Source organism: Schistocerca americana, chromosome 3 (assembly GCF_021461395.2).
Source record: "Schistocerca americana isolate TAMUIC-IGC-003095 chromosome 3, iqSchAmer2.1, whole genome shotgun sequence".
In the NCBI taxonomy this organism is placed as follows: domain Eukaryota; kingdom Metazoa; phylum Arthropoda; class Insecta; order Orthoptera; family Acrididae; genus Schistocerca; species Schistocerca americana.
Window position 1 is genome coordinate 737,344,413 of NC_060121.1, and position 20,549 is coordinate 737,364,961.

The following is a 20,549-nucleotide window of genomic DNA, read 5'->3' on the forward strand; positions in this document are numbered from 1 at the left end:
TAGCAAAAATGTGATTCACCCAAAGAGTCAGCATATTTCCATTGAACAAAGGTTGAATCCCTATGGTCCTGTGACCACTGCAGTTGTAATTGAAGTTGTCGTTGGGTCAACATATGAACACATAGGTGTGGTCTGCTGTGTTCAACAATGTGAGATGAGCAGTCTGCTCTGAAACACTTGTGCGTGCACCAGCATTGTGCTGTAATGGCAGAGATGCCACAGATCACCATCTATCCTACTTTACAGAGCAGACATGCCTTTGAACCCCACATTCTGTGAAGAGTTGTGGACGCCAAACCACTTAGCCCCTAATGGTAGTTTCACTGTTCTACCTCTTTCTGTATATGCTCACGACAGTAGCTTGTGAACATTTGACCAGCTTCACAGTTTTCGAGATATTTGTTCAAAGGCTCTGCACAGTAATAATCTGCCCTTTGTCAAAGTTGCGTATCTCAGTGGATTTCCCCATTTCCAGTCCATATCTTCCCCTGTCCATGTCTGCTCCCCATATGTACTTTTGTTACTGCAGTGAGTGGTCATAATGTTTTGGCTTATCAGTGTATGTGGTGTTGATCCTTTCCAACATTGCTGTATCATTATCCAAACTCTTGTTGACACAAGAAAAATGTCAGATAAGCAATGTATGCAAGTGTAAATTATTGTTAAAACACTTTTATTATTTACCGCTTATGTATTCATTCCTCAACAGTCATAGTCCAACCCTGCAAACTTATAGCCAGAAATTATGTTGAGCTATGTATCTCCAAATATTCATCAATATTGAGGGCTGAACGTCTCATCAGAGACTGGGCAAAAAAAAAGCACCACCTCTTGCGGCAATAAGTCATGTAACCACTTGTAAAATTACATTTTTTTAAAAAAATGTCAAAAGGCTGTACTTGCGAGCACTATCTTCATTGCTTAATGGGGTGGCTGAGTCATCCTAAGACAACCACCTGCCTCCAGAGCACCTGTTACATTCACATCTTGAGACTTCATCCAAGCCAGATAAATGTCTAAAAATACTTGACAAAGAATGGCCATGTAGTTTTGGTTTGCTTCAGAAATGCAAATCGCATTGAGGTCACTAAGGTTCACCAGATCATAAAATACAGTAAGAGGACATCTTGAATTTTGGAGCTTGTTATGCAGCAAACACTTCTTATCAGCTAGATCTCTGTTCTTTATAGGGTTGTAGAATGTTGTTATTTCTGGTTTCTGTATAGCTCCTGTATCAGTATCAATTTCTGTGTCATTAACGACTTGAAATCACCACTTCGTTAAGCTGTATGTTTAACATATTTGTATCTAGGATATTTATTCTTAAAAGGATTTTATGTTAGTTCATTTGGTTATCAGGTGAATGGTACTATGGTCAAAAAAAGGTGGATGCAGTCTTCGATAGTAGTTTTCTGTCATGCACTTCCTTTAGATTGAGGAGGCACATATACAAATGTTTTGGCTTTGAATCCTTCCTGTATTGAGAGGAGGAGAAAATAGGACTTCTCTAAATGCATCAAAGTAATTTGGTAATGGAAGGTGGCGGGGGGGGGGGGGGGGGGGGGGAGAGAGAGAGAGAGAGAGAGAGAGAGAGTTGAAGGAAACATAACAAAAATGTTGGATGCACTACAAAAGTAGACTGCTCTAGAGTTGGGAGGTTGCTTGCACAAATGTGTTGCAACTAGTCTCCTTTGCAAATGAACAATGTTTTCCAGATATTCTGCAAATTGTATTACTGTTTGCTTTGTTTAGCTTGACTGACACAAAGCACGAAATTATTCTTAAATCATCCAATTGAAATATGTTAGTTGGAGTTTTCTTATGTTTCTTAATATTTGAAAGTCACCATGTTGGTCTAGCAAGTAGAGCGCTGGACCCCAGCCCTAGTGGAGAATTTTCCTCATTCCAGTTCATCCAGGATGGCCTGAGGTCTGTTGAACCTGCACCGGGGATCTCTAGTCGGGGTAAAAGGTGGCTGGGGCGATAGGATTGATAAGCTCCCCTTTCTAGATCTGCGGTTGATTTTTGCTGCTCTCTACCTCCAGTCACTCCAGAAACCTGTTTGTAAGCACCACAGACTTAGCCAAAAGATTTTAAACATTAGTAAAGATAGCTATTATATTGTTGTGCATAAACTAGAAACTACAATTTGGCTGAACACCCGGAAGTACACCGTTAAAGAATTGTGCTGAGAAATCTGAAGAGATTACGTAATTTATGTGGGTAGCTTCATTGTAAATATAGATTATAAATAATAGCACCACCAAAGAACTCTAGAACTCAGTTAAATTCAATTTGTTGAAATAATTTTGGGATCATAAAGTATGTTAATAGCAACTGGTATACCTATACACATTGTGGAAAACAGCTCTCATAATAAGTGATGTTGTGAATAAGCCATTCTCCAAAGCCTCTCATACTTTTTGTGCAGATGTTCACGTTGATTAAGAATATTTGTTAAGTTTTAGGTGACAGATTGCCTGATAGACATATTCTACAGTCCAGTACACTTTCGGGGCTGTCCCATCACCTTTATGTTAGAAATGATGAAATACTGAAATTATTTGCTACTAAACTCGATGATTACTTTCTTATAGTAGAAACAAACATAAGAATTAATAATAAACACTCAAGTATAGTTTCCTGCAAATAACATTGTAATAAGTACACAAAAGCTGTCATGGTACACTTTCTCACAAAAATGAAAAGCGATGTAATGCAGGACTTAATATTTGACAATTTATAACTGTATTTTTTAATGTTTTATTTTAGTTCCGTGTAATATGTGAAGACAATAGGTAATCACATTTATCTCACTAATTTAAGCATGAATGCCAATGCTTTGTATCTTGATTTTTGAATTATTATCTGACCAACACAATTAACAAGTCTATCCATTGTGTATTGGAAACTACATTTGGGCAAATACCTATTCAGGTTGTATATACACTGAAACTGAACATGTTAACAGGGTGCTTCTACTCTTTATTTTCAGCACGTGGGAAGAGTGAAGCAACCAACTATCAAAGTTTTTACCATTGCTCAAATTATTAGAAGGGAGGTATGACAGTTTGTAACTGTTGCAGATGCTCACTTGCGTTTACTGTGTTAAAATTTAGTGTAAATTGTTACAGATCACGTTAAAAATTTCATGACACACTACATAGTCATGTGCCTTACAATAAAATATCAGGAACATTGTGTATCAAAGCCTAACCTAAATTGGGATTAGAGGCGAACCGAAAAATCCATGAGGAGACTGTCACTGTCATATCTGAATGGGTTAAATATTAGCAGAAGTGTTGAGATATCGGTAGGTACACACAAAAAGAAGAAAAGTTACTAACTTTCAGAGTAATCCTTTTTTGACTTAGAGTGAAAAAAACATGCGCACAGGCGAGTGCGCTCTCTCTCTCTCTCTCTCTCTCTCTCTCTCTCTCTCTCTCTCTCTCTCTCCTGACACACACACACACACACACACACACACACACACACACACACACACACACACACACACACACACACACACACAAAACTAAAAAGTGCCAGTGTTGAATTTTGGTAGGTGGTTGAGGTTGTGGTGGGGTTGTGTCACATGTTGTGGTGATATGGGGTCATGAAGTGGGATGGGGTGACAGGATGTAGAAAGGGGATGCTGATGGGCAGAGGGTGTGGTTGACAGTCAGTTACTGGAGATTGAGGCTGAAACGGTTACAAGAACAGAGGATGTGTGGTAAGGATAACCCCCATCTGCATAGTTCAGAGAAACTGGTGGTGAAGGGTAGGATCCAGATGGCCTGGGTTGTGAAACATCCATTGAAACTGAACATGATGTGCTCAACTGGATGTTGTGTAATGGGGTGGTCAGCTTTGTTCTAAGCAACATTTTGTGAAGCCCATTCGTCCTGGTGGTCAGCTGATTGGTAATCCTATCAGTATAAAAAGATGTGCAGTGTTTGTAGCAGAGTTAGTATACATTATAGCTGCTTTCACTGATGCCCTGGCCTGTGATAGAGTATGACAGGACTGTAGTAGGAAGTGCTGGACGAGTGGATTGAGCAGGCCTTGCACGTTGGTCTACCTCAGGGATAGGAACAAATCTTCAGTACAGTCACATTGAACTCAGAGCAAAGACACCCTGTCCTCATGTCTTCACAAACTCAACACTTCTCACATCCACTGAAAATGGTCTTCCTCTGCCCATTGTTCCATCACCGTGGACTCTGACCTTCACCTCTCTGATGGATCTACCCACATCTCTGTCCACATTAAACCCACTAACCACCAACAGTACCTACATTTTGACAGGTGCCATTCCTTCAACACCAAAAAATACCTCCCATACAGCTTGGCCACCTGTGAACGATGTATCTACAGCGACAAGAACTCCCTAGCCCAATATACTACAGGTTTCACAAAGGGCTTCACAGACAGGCACTACTTTCAGTGCCCACAAACAGATTTCCTGTCCCAAACTGTCACACATCCCCACCCTCCACCACCCCCAGGAATCAGTTGCAAAGGAGCATCTCCCTCATCACCCAGTATCGCCTCCTCCCTCGTCACCTAGTATCTCCTCAGACTGTAATAACAGAACCTATCTTTTGTCAGTGCTTTGATTATCTCTCATCATGCCCAAAATTGTGGGAAATTCTACTGAATATTGTGCCTATCCCTCCTAAAGTGGCATTCCGTCACCCACCCAACCTACACAACGTCCTAGCCCATCCATTTACCACTCTCACTCCCAAGCCCTGCCATAGGGATCATACCCTGTGGTAGATTGAGCTGCAAGACCTGCCCAGTCCACCTATCCAGCTCTTACTACTCCAGTCCTGTAACAGACTTAGACTACCCCATCAGAGGTTGGGTTACATGTGAAAGTAGCCATGTTATATACCAATTCTGCTGCAAAAAATATGTAGGTTTTTGATGTTGGTATGACTACCAATCAGCTGTTCACTAGTATGAAAGGCCATCACCAAACTATTGCCAAGAGCAAAGTTGACCATCTGGTGGCACAACATGCAGCTAAGTGCAATATCCTTAATTTCAGTGGCTGCTTCACAGCCCAGACCATCTGGATTCTACCATTCAGCACTAGCTTCTCTGAACTGCAGAGACGGGAAGTAATCTTACAACATGTTCTCCGCTTCCGTAATCGTCTTGGCCTCGGTCTCCAGTACCCCACTGTGCCCGCGCTCTCCACCCAACAGCTTTCCCTGCCTCTGTCCTGTCACCCCTTCCCAATTCTTGTCCCACATGACCTGAGGATGTGCCACTCGCCACTGGCTCCAACAACCATGCGTCACAGGCTTGCCTGCATTGTACACCTGCAACACCTCCCTCTCCTCATCACTCTCCAGGCAAACCAGCTGCCTCCCTCCGAGCTGCTTGCAAACCACCCCCAATTGCTCTCCCTGCTTCCCACCTCCCTCCCCCTCCACACACTCCGCCTGACATAAACCCAACCACAACCTAATCCACCTACCAAAATGCAGCACTGGCTCTGTCCAGCTGGCACTACTAAGGGCATGTGTCGGCCTTGGTGTGTGTGTGTGTGTGTGTGTGTGTGTGTGTGTGTGTGTGTGTGTGTGTGTGTCACTCTCTAGATTGAAAAAAGATAACTCCGAAAGCTAGTGAGTTTTTTGTCTTTTTGTGTCTGCCTATCGATGACTCAACACTTCTGGTTTCCAGGTGAGTTGTCTCCTTTAATCTAAAACTACAGTGCACAACAGAATTAAAGGATAACTTTGTCAAAACCCTGTTATTCCCAACCATTGAATTGTAGAAGTTTGAAATTTGGCTCAGGCTCAAAGATGTGCACAACCTTCCTCTCAATGGCGCAAAACCATGGCTCTCTTTGTGGCGTCACCCTCAGGCTTGACATTGCTTCAGACAGCAAGGTGTCGACACAGGGAGAAAAAAAAAAGAAAAAAAAAAAATAGGCCTCAGCTCAGAATTGCATGTGACTTATAATGTGTGTGAATGGTGTCACGTTGGCACCAAATGTCAGCAATATTCTGCCCATTGCCACTGTTGATATGTCCCGTGATGGATGGTCGTCTCAACCCCTCTTACCCTAATTTCATCCCTTTTTTGACGCCTCTACAATGGAGGTTAGAACTACAATGCCCAGCATTGAAATTGTGTGGTTTTCTTACAAGGGGTTGGGGAATACTTTCCAGACACACCGCTTATAAAAATCAGCATAAAAGGGCCTCGGGATGGCATAAAGTTCTTCAATGGAACCAGCCGTTTCCATGTGTCATTGATACCCATGCAATTGACAATCAAAAATGACAGTCAACAGTGTGATGGGCAGTAGCAAGACATTCTTGACAAACTTTGATGCTGCTGATACCCTTGGACGTTTCCACCCTTCTGTAAGGGCATTGTGGGGCTGCATTCTCATTAAATGTGATCTGACCACTTTGGAGCACAGCGCAACTGTAGTTGTTGCTCTTACGCAGAGGTTGGAACCTGTAAGGTCCATTCAAAACTATTCAATGAAATTCGAACATGATCCGTAGCAGGAAAGGGTATGTATGCGTTTTCATCCCTCATATTTCGCATCCTCCAGTGGAGTGATCACGGGTGGGGGACAGTGACACACATGTGAATAGCACATAAAACAGCAAAGGATAACAGCTTGGCAAAATCCTCAGTGGCACCTGCCCATTTTTACTGATAATTTTAAAAATGCTTGTGTGCAGAAACAACCGGTAAAGTAGTCAGCGGCATCTACAGGTAGGCAACTCATAGCAAATCCAGTTGCCTGCTTACAAGCACCTCAGACTACTTTCTCAGGTTATTTCTGTACACATTCATTTTTAAAATTCCAGTGATGGTGGTGAGATCCCACTGAGGATTTTCTTAAACTGGAAGGAAGGGGGGGTGGGGGGTGATTAGAGGACCCTTTGCCATTTTATTTGTGCATATGTTCATGTCTCATTCCTGCCCCGATCATGCCACAGGGGGACGCAAAATAGGAGGGATGTAAAATCGTAAGAACTCTTTGCTGCTTTGGATCATGTTCAAGTTTTGTAAAATGGTTTTGACCAGCCCCTAGTGGTTTCACCGTGTACACGAGAGTAAAAATTGTCGTTCTGTGCAGAAAAAGGGTCAGATCATGTTTAATGGGAATGGAGTCTCACAGTGTCCTTAGAGAAGAGTAGAAACATGTGAGGGTGTAAGCAGTATCAAAGATTGTTACTTTCTGGCAGATTAAAGCTGCGTGCTGGATCGAGACTTGAATTGGGACATCTGTCATATGCAGGCAAGTGCTCTACCAAATGAGCCACCCAAGCATGAGTCATGATCCGTCCTCACAGACTTACTTCCACCAGTACCTTTTCTCTTCCAAAATTCACAAAGTTCTCATGTGAGTCTTGTGGATCTCGTACTCATCAAAGAAAGGATATTGCAGATATGTGGCATAGCCACAGACTGGAGAATGTATCCAGATTGACATTGTCACTCTGCAATGGTGTGTCCATTGAAAAGAAATTTTCTGGCAGATTAAAACTGTGTTCCAGACTCAAACGCAGGACTTTTGCCTTTCGGAGGTAAGTGTTCTACCAAGTGAGCTACCTAAGCTTGACTCATGACCTGTCCTCGCAGCCTTAATTCCACCAGATTTTGTTAAGAACATTTTCCTGTTATCCATCGCACTGTCGTTTTCAGGCACAAAACGTGTGGAATCAACTTCCCTGGGAATGAGGTGATTTTGTTGATGCCCTTTATCCCACCCCATGAGGCCTTTTCATGCTGATTATGAGTGTTGGTGTGTCTGGAAAGTTTTGCTTGACCACTTATAAGAAAGCCATGTGATTTCAACACTGGGCATAGTGATTATAACCTCCAACACAGAAGCATTGAGAGAAGGAGTGAAATGTGGGTAAATGGGGATATGATGACTTTCCCATCTTGTGACATCTCCACGGTGCTGTTGGGGAGAATTATGATGAAGTTTGGTGCCAATGTGATTTCATTAACCCATCTTACAAGTCACATGAACTTGCGGGCTTGTTAACACCTTGCTGTTTGAAGCATTGTTGAGCCCGAGGGTGGTATTGCAGGGCACCTTGTTTTTGCACCATTAGAAAGGAAGGTTGTACATGTTACCGGCCAAACCCAATTTTGGATGAATTAGTTTTGCCTAGCTCAAACTCATTCATCCTGTTACCGATAGGATAAATCAGTTAAGCCTAGGCCGAACTGGTTTATCCTAGTTAGAATTTACGTGCTTTAGGATAAACTGGTGCGTCCTAGTCTGAACTAATTTCACCTAGTTTGTAACTTCTATAAGCTTTTCAAAGGAAACTGAATAAAGGATTAGAAATAAAATAGTAAATATGGTTCATTAAAGTTGTTTATTAACTAATCAGTAATTTCACATCTATCACTAGATCAACTTACATAGGTACATCTACAGAAATCACCTTATCTGCAATTTGCTTATTTAATTATTTTTGCAAGGTCTACTTTGGTGTCACTTAGAATTGCAGAGTACTTTGTTTTTCTTACAATTGTATTCGTGTGTTGTACAGTTTTTCATGCAACTGCATTTCTCGAAGCCTCACCTTGATCCGACAGAATGTTTTTGGCTGCAGTCCCAAGATATTTCAGTATCCTGGTTAATATCTCACACATCTAAAAACTTCTGAATGCAGACGTTGAAATCAGTTCTAAAAACAATAAAAAAGAAGTTAAAACAAATATTTTTTACTATTGTATTACAAAAAATTATGGAAAATTTTAATAAAATCATACCTGCAATAATGTTTTTGAAATACACCATGTTTGGTGCCAACTTAGTAGAGGCCCTCAACAGTCTTTTGTAGTATTACTCCAATCTGGAATAGGTATGGTTACATTGTCTCCAATGTCAGCTGGTGGATGGGATTTGTCAGAGGAAGCTTTCCTTCTTTTAGCTTCTTCTTCTTCTCCCCCCCCCCCCCCCTCTCTCTCTCTCTCTCTCTCTCTCTCTCTCTCTCTCTCTCTGTCACAATTTTTCTAGCATTTTGAATGTTATTTGTGTCAATTTTCACAATGTTATCATCATCACTGTCTTCGTACTGATCAGTATTGCTGTCACCTTCGATTGCCTTCTTTAGGTCATCTTCATCCTGAATATAATTTATGATTTCTTGAGGCAACGAGGAAGTGGAAAGTCCTACTCTGGGTTCCATTCCGAATAATGCTTTGTAAGGTGATTGTTTGAAGCCAAAGCTCGATTTTTCATGAATTAGACATACCTTAATCCTTCAGACCACTTTGTTGAATTGTTGTCCTTTAACCAAGGACTTATCATATTTTCAATGTCTTGGTTGGCACGTTCAACAGAATCCTGACTTTGGCTGTGCCTTGGTTTTCCATGCACAATTTTCAGTTCTGACCAAAGATTTGTGAGTTCACTTATAACATTATTGTCAAATGATAAGCCACTTCTTCAGCCCTCTTTGATGTTAACACACGAAGGAGAACAAATTTTGTGAGATGGTCTTGGTAAACTAGAATGAATTTTAAATTCCCGTCTGGTTGTGTTTGGAAATCAATCAAATTGACTTGGCATCTACTATTCATTTCCAAATGGAGTATTGGCTTTGAAACTAGCCCTTTTCTTTTTTGTCTTGTTTTGTTGACAAACATCACACATTGATAAATGGAGGCATATCATTCCCTTTGTGATACTGGCATATTTTTTTGATGTCTCGGCTAACATCCTGTCGCGACCACCATGACCCCAGCTACATGAGCTGTGTCAATCACATCATAAAGTCCATCAGCTGGAACAAAATATGTTAATTCCCCCCACATCGTGCAATGAGATTTTTCACATCACCAATTTTCAAAACAGCAAATCGTTGCAAGTCTCTCTCTCTCTCTCTCTCTCTCTCTCCCTTTTTTTTTTTTTTTCCAACTTTTCTGCATCTTCTACTTGTTTAACCAAATTCGCATATTCATCTACTGATAACACATTATAATGAGAAGACTTTTTGTTTTCACTCTGCAAAATTTCCTCCAGAATCTTTTCTCTCCACAGCTTTTGATTGGCTTGTCTACTACATGAAGGCTCATCCATGATGAAACGCCTTACAATAATTATACTAGGATTGTAATAAAATCTTTTAAATGCAACCAGCAACTTAACACACACTTTCGTTGATGCAAAATACCTTCAAAACAAAGAACAGTGTGACCGAAGAGCGGTTGCGAGGGGCGAGCCAGAGATGATTCGGGGATTCCTCGTTCATACAAGCAGCGACGTGCATTCCAACTAGGCAAAATTAGTTCAGACTAGGACATACCAGTTTATCCTAAAGCATGTAAATTCTAACTAGGATAAACCAATTTGACCTAGGCTAATCTGTTTTATCCTATCGGTAACAGGATGAACGAGTTCAACCTAGGCGAAACTAGTTTGGCTGGTTACATATACACTTTTGAGCCAAATTTCAAACTTATACGTTGCAATGGGTGGGAATTGCAGGGTTTTGAAAAGAGGTCCTTTAATTCTGATGCACAGTGTATTTACATTTTACCAGAACTTCCCTGCAGCATTAAATATTAATATAAATATGAAAACTTTACATAACTGTGTTGAAGCATGGTAGGCAAACATTCTGTAAAGACACGCTGTGCATGAACTCTGAATTAGTGATAGGCAAAGAAAACAGAATCACAAAAACAAATAACGTGATGCAGATTACCTCTTACCATAATTTGGGAATATTTGTCAACCTTTTGGAGTTTGCAAAATGTGTACAGTAAAATTACATGCTCGAGATATACTCAAGTGAGCAATGTATTCGCCATCGGCAGAGTTAGTTTTCGAAAATGCCATTAAAGAGATTGCAAAAATGTTACATTGCTAAAAAGCACTGTTTCTTCTAGGTATAACAGATTTTCTGATAGGTTATTAAAATCTTGTATTACTGTGATAGGATAACCCTTTTCCCTCCATTCTTTAAAAGATATTTCATACATTTTTACAAAAGTAACTCACAATAGCATTTTATCCAATTTTCCTATATCTCAGGTCTGGATTCGAAGAAGAAACGATTGTAGGTATGTCTGTCTGTAGGCCCTTCTGTCATTAGTTAAGATACAAGACTCCTATTTGGAAAGACAGTGGTTCATATTGCTGATTACCCAAATATTTTTGTCACTTAAATCATTTAAGACAAATGCTGGGGTGCCTTTTGTTGTAAAAGACAGTGTTGATTTTCTTCCCCTTTCTTTCCCAATCTGAACATCTGCTCCATCTCTGATGATATTATTGTTGATGAAATGTTGAATCCCAGTCTTCTGCACTTTCTTTCTGTCTTTGTGAGTAGTTTTGTGTACAAGGAAGTAGTGATACATTGCTCTGGAGAGAGCTAATTTAACTCTAATTCCACTTTATAGAATGAGCAAACGTCTGGTATTGCTTTTCTTGGATGAGACTTCTACGTCTGTCAAGTTGTTGGCTACTAGCAGTTGCAGGGCCGTATGACAGCCACTTATGAACGTTTGAGAAACTTTGTAGTTTTCATTACACTCTCTTTCAGCAGTTAGGCTGTCTTAACTTGATATTTAAATGTAATATTATGAAAAGGATATATTACGGAGTGGTCAGAAACAGTCTGTAAAGCTTGTAAGGGTGATCTAAGGTAGGCTGTGCTGAGAAAAAATTGTTAAGAAAAAATTCGGTACATTGCATTGTTTCTGAGTTAATGAGCACTGAAGTGAGAGCCATCAGACTGTTGCGTGTGCAAATTGGAGTGGTCCATTGCTCTCATAGCGTAGATAAAAACGCACAAGACTGCTTAGTCTTGGCTCGGATTCGATCCTTATTACTGTCCCATGTCCAAATTTTTTATCACTCTCTTGTTTAGTTTTAGGAAACCATTGAAGCACACATTTGATGAGTACTTCAATGCTAATTAACTCCGAAATGGTGCGACACATTGAATTTTTTTATTAACAATTATTCCTCAGCACAGCTTACCCTGCAATGACGGTACAAGCTTTTCAGACTGTTTCTGACCACTTATATTCTCCTTTTTCCATCCTGGATTTCCCATTGTTTTTTAAATATCTTAGAGATTTGTATTCTTATATATGCATAACAGTGCTCACAAATGGTTTGACTGTTTTAATATCCAGTCACGGTTCATATGTTTGCAATTTGTTCATTCCATGTCATAAGTAATCTATTTATTATCACAACGTGTTTTGAGTAGAACAACTGCCAAAGTAAATGATTCCCACTCTTCATCACCCAAGGATGCAAAGGTACTCTTTTGGGTACAGAGCTATATTTCCCTTCCACATTCCAAGAATGATATCTTATAATTCAATAGTAGCTGCAATGTATTTTATTCATCTTCCTTTGGCACACTTTAGTGGAGTTCTTCATCAAACAGTACTTTTATTACATATAAAACTATATGGGAATGATCATATTTGTTGTATCCTGCCTACTCGTCAAATATGAGGTGCCTAGGAAATCTGCTTCTTCGGTCGATAGACAACAAGTTAAGTAAATCATATTAATGAATCTTATATACAGAAAATAAATGACATTACTTAATTTTGAGAAATATACAATGCTGTATCGCAAGCAAAGGGCGGCGTGCAACATAAGCAATCTGTTCAGTATATACAGTTCATAATACAAGAGAAGAAATACATTTCCTAAGTCACTGCTATACATGTGCCTATTCTTGATGCCAGTAAAAGTTGGTGAACTGGCTAGTCTTCAAATGGGCCATGGCCAGGCAGTGTGGCACTTATGTACTTTTCGTGTTGAGGGCGCTGCCATCGGGTTGTCATCCTAGAGAGGGGTCGGTCCGTATGCAGTTAGCTGACGTCTTCTTCACAGCCCTCTCTGCTCTAACGTTCCTGACTGGCGTGCCGGCACTGGATTGTATGCCGGAACAATATTACCTAAAATGCAAACATCTTGAGAGACAAAATATCAGCACTGTCATCATATGTAGTCATCGAATACACTCTCTTTACCTATACTATATTTTTAATTTAATGATTTAATAATTGATGTACATAACCTGGATTCTGGCCCAAGATGCTGGAGTTGGCACTCATGTGTGCATGAGGTTTGCTTGCTTGTGTGTATGTGAGGTGTGTGTCTCTCTTTTATTGATTAAGGATTTTATGTAAGTGTCTTTTAATTGTCTTTTAATTGTCTTCTTTACAGTAAGTAGCAATCTGTCTTTTCCTACATTGTTGATTAACCTGGATCTCTCCCAGACAGCTAGATTTTGTAGTATAGTTATCACATGATGATGAACTGCACTTGAAACTAGTTACAGTAAGATTAATAAATTGCAGCTACTGTGGAGTAAATATGACTTCTTTAATTATTATAGGTGGCATACCTAATGTACAGAAATTATTCATTACACTATTGCTGTCCCTCTTTATAATCTACAGAAAAATTATAATGCAAAGAGTAAATATCGCTGAACTTGAACATTTTGCTCTGCTCATGGATTACTGTCGTATCCTGTTTCGTTTATGTTGTCGAGAACTAAACATATGGTATTGTGATTTAAAAAAAAAAATGAGGTCAATTGCATTTAAGAAAACTGCTTATAATTCTTGAAAAATATTAGGAACAATTTCTTGAGTCAGTCTCTCTCTCTCTCTCTCTCTCTCTCTCTCTCTCTAATATGATTAATTATAGTATCTTTCTCATGTGCAAAGATTACCAACTCTGCTTTCTGCCTGTTAAGTGGAATATCATTTACATGTATAAAGATAAAAGTGGACCGAAAATTTAACACTGTAATACTCTATTTGCGTTTTTTCCCCCGCCAGTAAAATATCCTCTCTTTCAATCACTGTTGAATTATACAGTACTCCATCGGCATTCCTTTTGTTAAATGTGATCTAAACTATTTTTTTTTTTTTTTTGCAATACCAGTATTTGCATAAAATTTAAATGTTTTCTAAGTGAATACCATGACCTATACAATCAAATGCTTAGGATACACCCCCCCCCTTCCAACCCCCCCCCACCCCCCCCCCCCCCCAAAAAAAAAAGAAAAAAAAAACTGGTGATATTTTCTTCACTTAAAATTTTCAGCATGGCAGGCCATGGTTGATATGTAAAGCTGTCCCATTAGGTTTCATCTCTTGCTGCAGGTGATGAAACGTCAGGAAAAAGCTTTACGTATCAGCCATGGCCTGTGAGCCTGGATGTTTTAACTGAAGTTAATACCAGCTTTGGAAGCCTAGATTGTATAACTTTGGAAGCCTACATTGTATAAAGGTGAAGTTTTTTTATTTGAGGGTTTGAAATTATTTGGGAAGTAACTGTACAACTGGCATTCTCATTTGAGCAAAAATTCTTGCGGAACAATGGTGTACTAAGCACATTTTTTCCTTAAATGTGACACTTCTCTCGTAGTTAGCAAAAAAATATCATTTCTTTACAAACAGTTTGTGGCTTCAAAACTACAAGAAAAGTATAATTGTCTTTTAATTGCTGCCTAGGTTCTGCATGATAATCTTGTCTCCATTAATTTTATTATTAATTAATAGATGGGTTTAAGTAAGGTATCCTGTCAGTTAAATTTTTAATACTGATTCATTACTATGATCGGAAAGTGGGGATTTCATACACCTCATAGGATGATAATGGACGATTTTTGTAACTTTCATTCTTGTAGCTGAATGTTAAATTTTTTGGTTAAATGGGTGATCTGAAACATTTCTTCAGTATATAATTTTGCGATAATCACCCAAATAGCTGAGGATAACAAAGTGCTTGCTTCTGGGGGTAGCTGATAGCTCAATTTAAATTGCCTTTGGGAGTAGTGATCCCATGATAGAAATAGCCTATACACATGTGTGGTTGGTTCCCAGTGAAATAGAAGTACCATACCTGCCCCAACCCAGTGTTGGTTGGATAAAAGGAACCAGACGGGAAGGAAGGAGTGAGAAGGCATATTTTTGTGATCGTTTTAGGCAGCTTCTATGGTAAAATCATTGTAAAAAATGCCTGGTCTTTTGTGGTACATTAAAATCAGTAAAAATGCATAGATTGGTTGCTGTAGGTAAAACCTGCGCAATTAATTCTTGTGCAACTTATTGTCATTTATTTGTCCTATGGTAAAGTGAATGTTACTCTGTTTTGCAAATACCCGACAGTGAAGGACACAGAAAGCAGGATAAAGCAGAAAGTAATTTGAAAACTGAGTAGTAATGATAACTAAAACAACGACCAGAGTGTCTACTTCTTAACACAAAATTTAGTACAGCATTGTGTGGGTATTGAAAAAGATTTCAACAAATGAGACCCATGGTATCTGGTATCACGTACAAATGTCTTTCAATCTGAACATAAAATAGTACAGCTGTTGAAGGTGACTTATCATAGATTCAGTGGAAGTAAGTTGAACTGCAGCATGTCATGTGAAGGTTGCAAGATTACATGACCTTATTAGTAATGTCTTCCTGTTGTTCAAAAGTGAAACTTCTTAAAGGAGATGACTGTACAATGATCAGGTTGAACTTTTGATGTTCAAGTCTTTCCTCAAACCGGTTTTGAAGGAGCATATTTTTTCCATCTGTTAAGTAGATGTGCGGTATGAATTGCAACAAAATTCATTAAGAAACTAATTTCTTATACGCTAACACACATTGTACAGTGACTGCAATATTCTCCACCTGATGCATATCCTCTGTTATTGGCACCTTGTCATGTGCCTAGTGCTCACAGGGAGATGTCAAACCAACCTGTTACATGTGTGCTCCTGGAATAGTACTCAACTTTTGGAGATTTGATTTGCTTGCTAGTATCTGCTGGATAAGATAGCCTATAACTTTATCTTACAGAGCTGGTCCTGCTATTCAGTCCCCACTAATAATCTTCTTCGCGGTACTTGGATCCTCTTCTCAAACAATTTAAAGCATTCATAACCAGAGTTCCATCATTGCAACCATATATTGTCAAATTAACCATTAATAAAATATACTTTAAATGAACACCAGGCTGCTGCTCCTCTCTTGTCCGTGTACAGTAGAGTAAGTCAGTTACCTTACATTTTACATAACTTTCATTGCTAATGCAGGCTCGTTTGTTATTTCTTGGCAGTCCACTATGACGCCTTCCATCAGTGGCTGCACAGAATATGTTTTGCTCCACTCTAGTTCAATTAACTTAAAGTAATAGTTTTCCTTTTTGCATTCATATGAATATCTTCCATTTCTCAAAGAGCCTAGGAGTATGCCATGGTATTCCTTACAAAATTCCTTGTTACACTACAATCTCTCTAAAATATCTTCAATGGCAGTACTATAAAGTGTATGAAGAAACCCACCTACCAGTTTGCATAGTTATTCTTCAAGAAAAACTTCAAGTTGTGAAAAATTTTTACATACCTGCCTCCCCTGCCTTCGTAACTTACCAAAGTAACCACACCAAAAATGTCCAATGACACTTTGCAATAACTTTATAAATTTTATCTACTTACGTTTGTTTGTTTGTTGTTGTTATTGTTGTCACCATCTGTAAGAAAAATGATTTGATGCACCTGGCAAGGCTAGTCGATCCTGCCCAAGCCTCTTCATCTCTGCATAACTGCTGCAACCTACATACATTTGTACCTTCTTAACTTATTAATCACGCCTATGTCTACAAACCTTAAAACTCCACCCACACATTACATAATTTTGCTTTGGGTTAGAAAGCATCCAATTCAAAACAGTTGACTCTTCATGGGAAGCTGGTAATTATCCATTATTTTTGTGATAGACTTCGGAATTCATTTGTTTTGTTTACATGTACCAGAAGTGCAAGGCAAAGCCTGATAAGCCCATACTAGTAAGAAATATACACAGCTGTAAGTAATTGATATCTGAAAATCACCATGTCAACCAGTGTAGCTGATAAATTTATTTTAAATGAGTGCAGTCTGCCTCAAATAGGCTCTGCATATGTGGGAAGGATTTGTAGGACAAATGTGTTTCTTTGTGGAGATGGGAGAGTGGGAGAGGACTTAGTCATTATGTCAGTGATGATTGTACTGAATGAACTGCATGACATACTTCGTATTGTTTCACATCCAAAGTGATCATGTTAATAATAAGTTTATGCTTCTGTTGAATATCATTGCAAATATAGTTTGTTATTTAAGTTACTCTAAGAGATTTACAGCTGCGATACTAAAATTATCATTTGCAAAAACCTCAATCATTGCTATTAGATTCTTGACGTAATTTGATGGTTTTCCAGAAAAAGTAGTCAGAAAAAAATTAAATCTGCAGAACAAGTGTTATTTGATATTAAAGCAAAATTCACTTCCATGAAGCAGACCTTTCAATTAAGCTGCATAGACTCAGTCTGTTATTGCAAATATTTTGTGATTCTATAGATATTATGTCATAATGACTATTTCTGGCATCTTTTGTTTCACTTTGTTGGTATTATAGCTTTTCAGTCATTTTTATTGTATCTTGAGCATTGTAGGAATAATATGACATCAACTACAATTTTCCATTTCAGTGGTTTGCAAGAAATGGTGGATGTTGTTGCAACTCGGCTTCAGCAGTTGAATATTCAGTGGGAACAGAAATGGAAACCACACAACAAATTGGCCAATGTAGAAGCCTTTAGAGATCAACAGAAACATTCCTTTGCAAGTCTAAGACGTTATGGTTACCAAGAACGTAATCGTCAACGTTTGGCCATCAGGGACAACATCAGGATTGTGAGTCCAAGTGTTTCAGTTTGTTTACTTTTATAAATTTTTTGTGACATTTTAAAATCCATTGGTTAATTCTTAATATTTAAAAAAAATTGTTTATGGTGTTGACTTGTGTAGTAGCTTTTACAGTTTAGGAAGTCGAGAATCTAAAAAGAGCATGTGAGTGCTGTCAAACACAGGTGCTGAACTCAGAACACATAAATGCAATTTTGTAACAGCAGTGATGGCTATGACATTTCAGTAGAACTGACTGTAGCTGAATAAGAAAGAAAATTAATGGAACTTGCAAAATAGTTTACAAAATGCCTACTAAGGATGACATTTCCCAAAACTGGAAAAGTACTGTAATTATGTTATGTGACAGGAAGGACAAACAGAACACATAAAAAATCATAAGCAAGAAACTATAGACTTATCAGCCTTGTCTCTGTGTAATGTACATGCACTTACTAAAATTATCAACATGGTCTGGGGGAAGGGGGGGGGATGCTTGAGATTTTAGTTGGACAAAGAACTAGCTGACATTAGAAGTGGATGTAGCACAGTGGACAATTTGCAAGCTGTGATTGTATAAGGGGTAATCAAATGAAAATCAAACACCCGCCACCAAGTGATCATGGTGTGGTTACATTCAAAAGTAATCAACATTTATCTCACTGGGGAACAAGACAATCAGTTCCTGTTCGTGGAATGCGGTTGGCCGATGACGGATCCACTACTGCATCCACTCTGCCACTTCTTTGTCCAGCTGAAACCTACGTCCACATGTCTTTCTTCATTGCCAAAGATGTGAAAATCATGTGGTGAAAGATCCGGGCTGTACAGAGGATGTTGCAAGGTTTCCCAGCCAAATTGCTTAAGTGTAGCTTTTGTCTGGCTGGCAGTGTGAGGGCGGGCATTATCATCCTTCTGGATGATTCCATCCAACCTAACTGTTGTTGAGTAACTAATGGACAGACCTGTGTTGTGTTTTGTTGTGTTGGCATAAGAGCCAACACCGTGTTACTAGAGGAGGCCGAAATGGATGTGTTTTAGCTCACGCAGGCTGGCGTGAGGAGGGAAGAACTATACTGATGTGAGGTCTGGAACATGACTAGGAGTTAGAACTCAGAAAGCGGACGTAATTAGTTTCATACTTAACAGTAATCCATTAATGATGAACGTCGCTCTTGACGGTACATGATTCACAATATTATCCGTTAGTAACTGAATATGGCGCCTTGCTAGGTCGTAGCAAATGACGTAGCTGAAGGCTATGCTAAACTATCGTCTCTGCAAATGAGAACGTAGGTAGACAGTGAACCATCACTAGCAAAGTCAGCTGTACAACTGGGGCGAGTGCTAGGGAATCTCTCTAGACTAGACCTGCTGTGTGGCGGCACTCGGTCTGCAATCACTGATAGTGGCGACACGCGGGTCCGACATATACTAACGGACCATGGCTGATTTAAAGGCTACCACCTTGCAAGTGTGGTGTCTGGCGGTGACACCACATGTTTTATTAGGGGAGACATGAAAGTTAACAAGTGGATCAGGAATTAGACTGGAGTGGTAGAGGTAATTATGAGTATAATGAAAATAAAATTGAGATGGGCAGGAGTTGTAGCCAAGCACATGTATGGTGAATGGGCTTAGGAAGTTATTTACTGCATTCCAAGAGAGAAGAAAAGACTGAAATAACTACCAATGTATGATGGAAAAATGACATTACAAAACTTGCAGGAGCTACGCGAATGCATATAGCTGAAGACTATAATCCATGCAAAAGTCTATAATAAGTGTTTATCTGGCACTGGATTTTGAATGAGCGGTGGTGATGATACGAACACTACTTACTACTTACTACCTCTACTGCTGCTGCTGCTGCTGCTGCTGCTACTACTACTACTACTACTACTACTATTTGTAACTACAGATAATTCCTGTGTAATCCATTTCTTTAGACCTTTAACTCATACCCTTGCAGACCACAGTGATATTAATTCTGTTGTTGTAGTAGTAGTAATTTAACTGTGTTTTCATACATATAGGAACATAAAACGAAATAAAGCAAATACAAAGCACTAAAAGGAGTGCACTCCAATCCACTGTTGCTCTTACTGTCCGGCATTTCACAGGATTGGATGCAGTGCTAAATACATAGCTGCATCATTATCTCCACCGTCACACACCAATGATAGTGTCATACTGCATGGTATGTGTTACATATTGGAAGCTGTTTTTTCTTGCAGAATTCTTATAGTTGTAATATCCTCCATTATCAAATTAACTGGAAATGTAGAGCATACATTATTATGCAATTGAAAGTATCTGGACATCAGTTTTTGTTGGTCCATAAGAGAGTAGTCATATTATTAATATTGTGTTGGCTCTCTTTTTATGTTGTTGGAGCACATAATCAACAGAGGAGGATTTCCACTAGATTATTTTTCCTTAACAATATTTTACATGGTGGTTGCTGGTTGTTCAGGCAAATGATCTGGATTGCTATCAAGACTCTAAATTAGGCTTTTGCAGATCAAATGCCTACCCGCAGCAGTCAGGTGTCTTGGATACAGGTCGGCAGGGGTGGGCAAACAAACAACGTGTTGGTAGTTGGGCAGCCAGGCTGTAGCTTATGTGATAGTACTGTTGTGCCCATGACCAGGTTTGGCTAAGTGTCATGCGCTTCCTCAGAACACATACAGTAAGACTACCTGCTTGGTAGCTCACACTACCCCTCGGGCATTTTGCGCACCTGTGCCCAGTGGAGCACCATTAGAATAACCTGTTCTAATCATTCCAGAGGTATTAGATTGGGCTCAAGTTGGTGGTTCCACTTCAGTA

The 20,549-nt window shown here is 39.3% G+C and overlaps 1 protein-coding gene across 3 annotated transcripts in view; it reads left to right on the top strand.

Annotated features, from left to right (window-relative positions):
• LOC124606685 (glycerol-3-phosphate acyltransferase 1, mitochondrial) overlaps positions 1-20,549 on the top strand; it is a 420,439-nt gene that overhangs the window by 244,149 nt on the left and 155,741 nt on the right. For all 3 annotated transcript variants that reach the window (XM_047138701.1, XM_047138700.1, XM_047138702.1), the window contains exon 2: positions 17,522-17,726. In XM_047138701.1, the coding sequence (XP_046994657.1) occupies positions 17,535-17,726 (192 nt within the window). In that variant the 5' untranslated portion in view covers positions 17,522-17,534. The remainder of the gene's footprint in view (positions 1-17,521; positions 17,727-20,549) is intronic.